Source organism: Petaurus breviceps, unplaced genomic scaffold (genome assembly GCF_028583685.1).
Source record: "Petaurus breviceps papuanus isolate PSGF00001 unplaced genomic scaffold, PetGlider_PUasm1.0 138, whole genome shotgun sequence".
Taxonomy (NCBI): domain Eukaryota; kingdom Metazoa; phylum Chordata; class Mammalia; order Diprotodontia; family Petauridae; genus Petaurus; species Petaurus breviceps.
In genome coordinates, this window is record NW_027185694.1 from 26,707,433 (window position 1) to 26,716,834 (window position 9,402).

Below are 9,402 nucleotides of genomic sequence, written 5' to 3' on the forward strand. Positions count from 1 at the left end.
AAAGCCCTGAGAATCTTTAAAAATTTATCTATGGTATGTACTATCTATTATTTGTCTAGTTATCTGTCTGTCTATGCATCTATGTATCTACCTAGTTAGTTATATATCTGTTTATTTATGTGTCTATCTATCTATTTAGCTATCAATGTATCTATCTATCTATCTTTCTTTGGGACATGTAACTATACCAATATTGAATTTAAGGAAGGGAGAAAGAAAGACTGCTCTTGGGAAATTGTCTAACCCTTCCATAAATTCCAAGTTGCTCCTCAGAACAAATACTCATCTTTGAACACATTTCCCTTCCTAAATGGGTTCACTGTTTCAAATCATTGCCCTCTTCTATCCATCTTCAACACAGCTTCCAGTTATACTCATAAAACAAAAATCTGACCGTGTTACTCCCCTGCTCAAAATATCCTAGCAGTTCCCTATTGCTTCTAGGAAAAAATAGGAATTTCTGTTTGCTTCTCAGCTGACCTGCAAGCTCTCCTTCCCCAGATTACACACTGTTCTTCTTTATACACTCTGTGCTCCGGCCGAACCAGCGTGCTTGTTCTTCCTTCTGCGCACTATTCCATCTCTCACCTGTGTGCCCTTGCATGGGCAGCCTCAGAAGCTGAAAGGCACTTCTTCCTCACTACCTACTAGAATTCCTTGTTTCTCTCAAAGTTCAATTCAAAATTCCCTCCAACATGAGGCCTTTCCTGATACCCCCAGCTGCCAGTGCCTTTTAGCACCAAACTCACCTTCAATTTACATTGTGCATAATTTATATTGATTGATATATGTGCATGTTGTTTCCTTCAAAATGATGTAAGCTCCTTGAGGGCAGCAATCACTTCCTTTTGGCCTCTGTACTCCTAGCACAAAGCACAGTTTGTGACACCTGTAAATGCTTGCTAATTGACCAGTATCATAGTTACACATTTTGGAGCACCATAATCTCTGAAGAATCAAAGTTATGGAATCCCTACCTGGTGGGTGTAAATATCCTGATGCTTATCACCAGCATTGAGTATAATAAGGAGGAAACTTGAGTCCCAGATGTGGAAGGAGTTAATCCTAAATGGCATGGTAACTTTGTGACAGAGTGGAGACAAGATCATGGCTTTCTTGACCTCCAGTTCAGGGCCTTCCTTCTCTCAATTAGGGAAGCCTCAGTTTTCATGGCTCTAAAAGAGACCACTAGGCCCCTCCCATGTTTATCTTAGCAGGTTGGCCTCCTAATTGCTATTTGAAAACCTTAATTACCAGCTGAGGTCCTCCAAAGCCAAGTAGGAGCACTGAAATATTGTAAATGTTTTTCTTTTCTTGAAAAGTTCCCATATACAAAAGGAGGGACTGGTAAGAGTCATGTGGGCCTGGCCCAGGGAGCCCCTCCTGGATTGTGACCAAGGTGGATAGAGTTCTGGCTGTACTAACACTTTCTATATGTAAGCTTCAACTCTTGTCTGAAAATGACTTTTCACAGATCCAAATAAGATCATGGGGCTTTTTATGAAAGTCTTTCAGATGGTATCATTGAATGACATTGGGAAAGGAGTAAAGAAATATGGATTCTTGTTCCTATTTTGCAAAATCCCTTCTCTGGTGCTTTGATGGAGTGGCCAAGAAGAAAGGAGAAAGTACCATGGAAAGGGTACCAGACAAGGAGTCAAGAGGCCTGGGTTTGAACCGTAGTCCCACTATTAAGCAATTGTGTCATTATACAAAAATGTCATTTCCTTAGATTGTAAAATGTGGGAATTGGATGAGATAACCTTTAATGAGACTTTAATCTCTATGATTCAAACCCATGCCATCCAAAGTATTATCTTTATACGTTTTTTCTGAAAATGGGTAAACTGAGGCTTTGGGAACCTAAATCATTTGTGAAGCTGGATTCATCAAATTAGCAATGAGATTGTTGTCAATCAACAAACACCGATCCCTGCAGTCCTCAGGGCTTTTTGCACCTGCTTCTGCTCCAGCCCCAGGTTAAGACTAAAGAGAGGAATCATTTCTTGGTCTTCTTGGGGCTCCAGGTCTAGGCAGATTCCTACAGAATGAGCTGCCCCAGGCCCTCCACACCCAGAGAAATCCATGACTGTAGGGAAGGCTTAGCCACAGTAGGCTAGCCCAGTTCCCTGGCCTTCAAAAATCACCCCCTCCACGAAGTGACTGTTTCTGAAAGGCAAGTGTGAATTGTTGTTGTTTTGTTTTGTTTTTCTTCAGTTGTGTCCAACTCTCTGGGACCCCATTTGGGGCTTTCTTAGCAAATATACTGGAGTGATTTGCCATTTCCTTCTCTAGTTCACTTTACCGATGAGGAAACTGAGGCAAATAGGGTTAAGTGACTTGCAGTCACAAAGTTAGTAAGTGTCTGAGGGCAGTTTTGAACTCACAAAGAGAAGTCTTCCTGATTCCAGATCCAGCACTAAATCCCCTGTGCCACCTAGCTGCCCCACGTGTGAGTAGAGGTGCCTTTTCATCTATTGGAAAGTGCTCTAGGGAGCTGACTTTCACATTTGCCAGCATTATCGGAAAGGAGCAAGAAATATAGAAAACGGAAAAGATGCTGTAGTTCAAGCTCCTCTGCCCCTGAGGGCCCCCTCCCCCTCCTCTAACCGCAGACTCTAAAGGAGCTCTTGGGGTGCTAGCCCTGGGTAACAGGTACTAGTACTCCTCCCCCACCTTCTGCACTTATCTTCTTGAGTAACTTCCTTACTCTCTCTGGGGCTTCAGTTTCCCCATCAGTAAAATGGGGGTGTGCCAAACTAGTTAAGTCTAACTAACTTGAGGAAGGGGTTGTGTCGGGGCAGGAAAGTGGGGGCAGGAGAGGAAAAGTAGGCCTCACCTTGTCCCAACGTCCAGTCTATGCCTTTAGCAATGGACCAACTAGGGGACCTTATCAGGGCCACTGCATAGGAAAGAGGTGCTGCTAGAATAGGCACAGGACCTAGTTGTGACTGTGGCTCCATGGGGAGCAAGGGGTCAGAAGGAAGTGGTCCCCTTCGGAGCTGGGCACATAAAAGAAAGGAAACTTTTCCTTCCCTCTGGTTCCTCCCAGGGAGTTCTGCCGTACTCCCGTAGGTTGGGGTAAGGGGTCAGTTTCACTGCTCAATAGAGTTCAATGCTCTTATCTAGCGAGAATTTCGGGCCAGTGCCTAGAGCCCTGGGGTCTCAGCGTGTCACAGCACCTCCGGAGGAAGGGGGGGGGTTCTTCCAGGAAGGCAGTTGCACACCCAAGAACCCACATAGATAAATGCACCACACAAGCACAACCGCCTAACATCCATCCACCATAAATGCTCTCAAGAACACCCCAGGCACACGGATAACAAACCAACAGTCAGCATCGTTAGTCTTATGGTAGCGAGTTAACGCATCTTACCTCCAGTACCTCGTTTGACATACAAAAAGGTACAATAGACAGGCCTCACACACAAACCCCAGAAGCACAACAGAACACAGACACAGACACAAACACACACACACACACACACACACACACACACACACACACACACACACACACACACACACTCCCGAGAAGCGGAGTTCCTTAGCCCGGGACTTTTCCTGTAGTTCCTCTGCCTTGGCGATCCCTTTGCGTTCAGTTCCTAAGGCTGGACCAGGGAAGTGTCGAGATGATGGATAGAACAGAAATAGTCGAGAATTGCACTTGCAGATTAAATGAGGAAAGGCGGGGGGAGGGGAGAGCCAGGGGAGAAGGGGGGGGGGTTGGCAAAAAGCGCTAGAGGCTGTCCTCGTCTACTGGGGAGCAACGTCCAACCCCCGCAGGCCGTGGCGCAGGAGGGGGAGCCTCGCTGGGTACCGCTTCCCGAAGGATCTCCAGTGGTTGGGTAGGCTCTCCTACGTCTGACCCCTTGGGAGCCCCTTCTGCCTGATGATACTCTAAGGAAGAGGACAGCAGGAGGACGTAAACCCTCCCGGGCTGCCCAAAAATCTAAAGTCGCTACTCCGGGTTCTCAAGCTTCTCTAGCCTTCCTTGCGGTTTATCCGCTGCACTTAATTGAGGACTAGAGGAGAAAGGGGTGGGGCCTACACGTCTTCTCTGGCATCCCATTACCCCAGGACAAGCTTCTGGAATACCTCCCTGAAATTCAGAAAGGAAGACAAATGTCTGAGGTCCTTGCCTTCATCTCACAGTATTCATCTCACCCCCAGAAATCTAGGGCCGGTGCAGTAGGGGGTAGGGTTTACTTCTCTTAGTTTGGCGGTGGGGGGTAAAGGGGAGAAGGAGCAAGTGGGGATGCGGGAAGGGTAGCGGAACACTGTCATTCACCCTACTACCCTTCCCGGCCTCCAGCCAGGAATCCTGGTGAAGTAAATAAGAAGAAAAAGCCCTCCTCCCCCACTTCCTTCAAGGTCTAAGGGTCAGATATCGAGCCTTACGGGGACCCCAGGGCTGACGCTAGAGAGAGGAAGGGGGCAGGGTGGAGCAGGACTCCATCACCTGATCCAACATCTTATATGCCCTCCGACCCTTACCCTAGGGCCCTTGACTCGTGGGCCAGCAGTCACCTAAAGGGGAGTCTTGTGAGGATTAGACTGAAGGAAGGGGAAACCTAGAGAGAGAGAGAGGATGGGCAGGGGAGGGGGAGAGAAAAAGACAGGTCCAGAAAGATAAGACAAACGGGACCAGGGGCGGGAGGTGGGGGTGGGGGGGGACAAAGAGGAGAAGGAAGGAGAGAAAAGAAAGATACAAGGATAGACAAGGAGGGAGGAAGAGTAGAGAAGAAAATTAGACCCGGAGCCAGAGAAGGAGAAGGGAGAGACGGAGACAGACACAGCAGAGACTGGTACAGAGGGAGGGGAGAGAGGAGACAGAGAGACAAAGAGAGAGAAAGGGGGTGGGGGGAGAGCGAGAGAGCAGGAAGAGAGAGGAAAGCTAGGGACTGAGGAAAGCAAGAGAGATACCCCGCTGACGGGGTCACCTGTGCTCCATCGCCGCCCTGCCTCGGCTCTCCGCGCCGCGTACCCCACTCCACTCCCTCCCGACTCCGCCGGGTTCCCAGCCCCTCCTCCTTGCCTCCTCCCTCGGTCCCTCCTCCGACTGGTGAAGCCGAAGTTTCCTGTGCTGGGCTGGGCTGTGCGGCGCGGAGCAGAGCGGAGCGGGGAGGCTCGGGAGCTGGCGACAGAAGCTCCACGGCATCCCGGCCCCTCGAGCTTCTGCCTGACCACCGGGTCCTCGCCTTAGCTTGACTTCCCAGAGGCCCGACCCCAGGTCCCGAGGCTGCGCGTCCGCCTGCCACGGGAATTGGGAGACTGGGGGAGGGCGCATCTCTCCGGGAGGCGGAGGAGGTGGGGGCAGGACTGAGCCAGCCTGAGACAGAGACACAGAGACACAGAGAGACAGGGACCGCGAGGGAGCGAGCTAGCTAAGGAGACGCGAAGCGCGCGACACCGCGCCGTCAGTCCAGGCTCTCTTAGTGGCTGGTGGATTTACAAAGCTGGAGTCCGGGCGGGCGCCGTCCTGGCTTCCCGGGAAGTGTCTCCGTGTCCGTGCCCTGGTGCGCGGTGAACTGGACGTCACGGCTATGCTCGTGGGGAGCCATCTGGTCGCCGGACCCAGGTGAGGCCTCGAAAAAGCAACTAGGGCACTTAGTCCCCGTGCCCGGAACGCAAGACCCTCGCAGCTCGACCCCCTACCCGCCCCGCTGCCGCCCCGCACTTTCCTCTTCCCTGGACCCCTTTCCAACTTCCCCAAAGCCAGGATCCAACTCAGGGGAGGGGGTACCTCCTTCCAGAAATCCCCTCCTGCCTCGGTTTTCCAGCGTACCCAACCTGGAGGAGGAGTGGGTTAGGGGACGGCGAATGCCCAGTGCCCAGCCTGGCCTGGTGGGACTGGGACCAGGGGAATGGGAGCGGGGGGAGGGAGGGAGCGGGTGCTGGGGTACTGCGGAGTTTGAGGGGGTCTAAGAGAGCATTTGCTTTAATACGAAAGACAAAGGCGCTGAGGCAACCGCGGGCGGGGGGCGGCGGCGTGGCACACGCTCCCAGCCCCCAGCGCCCGCCGGCCCGGCCGGCTTTCTGCTCTGGCGGAGTCTCTATGTGGAGAGAAGTCCGGGGAGAGGTGAGAGGGAGTAGGGCGCTGGACGTCCTTAGACTCCATTTCTGCCACCGCCTCCCGGCCCCTAGTTTGTCCTCGGCACTTGGGAATACCCCCACCCCCACCCTCAGCCCCAGTCCCTCTCCCCTTTGTCCCTCTCTCCCTGCCCCCCCCTCCCGGCTGTCTGGGGCGGGGCCGGCTGGGGGCGGTAGGGGGAGGGGGTAGAGGTGTCGCCCCCCACCACCACCACGGTCAGCCCTGCCTTTGTCGTCCCCCCTCCCCCTTCTCTCCCCGCAGGTGCCGCCCGCGATCATGACTGATGGCGAGAGGAGACAGCCCTTGCAGCCGCTGGCTAGCGACGAGGTCCGGGTGCCCATCGCATCGGTCCAGGCTGCCCAGCCTGGGGAGGAGGAGGAGGAGGATGCGGCCAGCGGCAGCAAGTCTCTCCAAGGCAGCGTGGCCTCGGGGGTGTCCTCTGCCCAGGAACGGGAGCTGGAGCGTGAGCGCGCGCCGGAGCCCGAGCCGGAGCCGGAGCCGGAGCCGGCGACCGAGCCCGAGCCCGAGCAAGAGCCGGAGCCGGAGCTGGGAGCCGCTGATGAGGAGCAAGTCCCCTACCCGGCTCTGGCCGCCACGGTATTCTTCTGCCTCAAGCAGACTTCGCGGCCGCGGAGCTGGTGCCTCAGACTGGTCTGTAACCCATATCCTTCCCTTCTAGTTCTTATGCCCTCTTTGGGCAGCTACTTCATAAGGAGGGGCGCACAGGGCTGGGGCTGCTAGGCGCGAAGTGGCCACAGCATCCAAGAGGGAAGGAGGAAAGGTGGGCTGCCCTGCCTTCCTTTGGGGAGTGCTCCAGGGGCATAGCTGACCCTCTTGCCCTCCCCCTGCCTGGCCCTGCCTTGCCTGGACACCAGGAGTCCTTTTTCCTTCCAGGATTTCGCATCCCGGGAGGGGCCGACGGGCTTTGGGACGTGCCTGGGAACCGGTGCAGTTGTGTTTTACGTGTATGTCAGCGAAAGTGGCCTGTGGCCTGGAAAGCCCACCTGCCAGGGGAGCTTGGGAAAACTTGGTGTTTCTGAATGGTTGGGATGGGCTCGAAGCACTTAGTTACACTTTGCTGTCTCCCAGCATCGCGTTGCTCTGCCTGAGTTGTTAGAGACCTTGGCTCCCTGGAGCAATATTGGAGAAGCCTGGTCCCTTGATGCCCTTTTCTATGCAGAAGTGATGTGAGTGGCAGGACATTTATAACTCGATTCTGTAGGGAAGCACTGCAAAGCCAATGTTAACATGATTTTAGTCTTCAAAAAGAGTTAGGCTATCAAAGTAGGAAAAGGAGAATGTATACTTGTGGTTTCTCTTCACTTCACATTTCTTTCTCTCTTATTAGGAAACTAGGAAAATTTGTATTTTATTCTGGATGGTGGGGAAAAGATAACGGTCCACCTGCACTTGATCGGAAATCAGTGAAATGGCACTCTTTAATACTTATTTACCTGTATGTCTGCAAAGTCCTTAGAGGAGGAGGAATAGAAAGACTAAATCTCAAAATGGGAGAGAGAAAAAAGAAGCATTTGTTTAAAAGAGTACAAAGGCAGGCAGAACACTGACATAAACATGTAACTGTTTTCTAAGGGGAATTTGCATGTTTCATTTTGCAGCAAGGATGGCTGTTTGGAGGATGGGTGGAATTGGCTGTGAACCTGTTGGGGTCCAAATTAGAAATGTTTAGAAGGACTAATTCCTACTTCAGATGAGAGGGGAGGACAGACCCCTCACTTCCCTTTCTCATCTCCCCAACTGATTTTATCTCCAACCATAGACAAATGTGTTCTTCTTTCCCAGTAGTTGTGACAAGTAGAAAATTGAATTTCAGAGAAAAGCAAGAAAAGTCATGTGTGATGCTAGAATTGTCTGTCATTATGGCCAGGGAATCTTAAGAAGTCAAGCTTTCCAAAGCTCTGGCAAATTATTTGTTAATTAGAGAGCCTCAGCTTTATGTGGATGGGGAATGCGGAAGGCACCTAGATTGAACATCAAACTGCTCCACTATATATATTGTGGATTTCCTGGGCAGTGAGCAGCAGTTGCCTCGATGTATCAGTTCAGGCACCCCCACCCCCACTTTTGCAGCCTCACATTTCTGAGGCCTGGGTTTATTCAGGCAGCTGTGCCATTGTGGTTGCTAGGGGCGTTGGACGGCTCTCAGTTTTTAGTTTGCACAGAGCTGGAGTGATTTGGTGTTGAAAGCAGCAAGGCAGAGGTGAAAAAGCCATCCATGTTTTCCACACTAACTTTTCTTGTCAGAGTTAGGAAGACAAGAAGAAGAAAGGATGAGCAATGTTTGTTTACATTTTCCTGACCTTGTGCATTTTGCTGTATAAATATTAAATATAGATGAGGAATCTGAGCTTCAAAAAAAGTAATAAAAACTGATGTTTCTCTTTTCTAAAATCCAAAAACTGTTGGATTTCCCTGGACCCTTCTAAACCAGGTTATCAAGACTGAGGAGGATGAACTGTTAGGATTGGGAAAACTGTTAGGATTGGGAGAAGTGTACTTGGTTCTGTATCATACCAAGTGAAAATGACACTGGACAGTGGATTTTATGTATTAAGGGTTCTAAGTGTCCAGAGGCTCTGTTGAGTTTGTGCACAATTTATCTTTCTGTGAATGAGAATTTGTAACCACTCCCTCTACTCTCCCCCCTCCCCAGATGCACATACACACCAGTTTGTATATGATATGGACCTTCTTTGGGAATGGATGCTTACCCATCAGGCCTCTGGGTCACTGGGAAGGAAAATGGTCCAAGTGGCAATGTTTGAGAATTAAGGGATAAAAGGCTCTAGGATCCTAAATCCAGTAGATAAATCTACTAGTTGGGATTAGTCCTTCAGTTGGTGAAATAGGATCAGGGCCAGCCCTCAATAAATGTCTCCTTCCCATTTTTTTTTCATTTGAAGGTATTTGTAAGAGAAAAAAAAAGCTAAACTGATCATAGGACTAGCTTGTGTCCTGGAGTTTCTCTCTGTCTCTTGACAGTCCAAGTTTCTGGCAGTTCTTTTTGTATGTGTGGGTTTGTTTTGTTTGTTCAGTTACGTCAATCTTTGCATCTGAATTTTAGTTTTCTGAAAGCTAGCCAGAGGAAAAACATTGTTTGGGGATCGAGTTAGAGATTTCTAGCTAGTTTTTGGTTGTTGTTTTTTAATATAGGAAATGAAAATAACAGCAAAGGATATCTCCTTGAGTCTAGGAGGGAAGGAGTGATGGAAGGAAGAAGAGGAGAAGGAAGGAAAGTAGGAAGGAAGGAAGGAAGGAAGGAAGGAAGGAAGGAAGGAAGGAAGGAA

General features: G+C 50.6%; 1 protein-coding gene across 1 annotated transcript; it reads left to right on the forward strand.

Moving 5' to 3' along the window:
• The first annotated feature begins 5,046 nt into the window (after nt 1-5,046).
• Nucleotides 5,047-9,354, forward strand: LOC138177540 (procyclic form-specific polypeptide-like). Its single transcript, XM_069108753.1, has 2 exons — nt 5,047-5,581; nt 6,356-9,354. The coding sequence occupies exon 2, from the start codon at nt 6,371-6,373 to the stop codon at nt 6,833-6,835; it is 465 nt and encodes a 154-aa protein (XP_068964854.1). The 5' UTR covers nt 5,047-5,581; nt 6,356-6,370; the 3' UTR covers nt 6,836-9,354.
• The last annotated feature ends 48 nt before the right edge of the window (nt 9,355-9,402 follow it).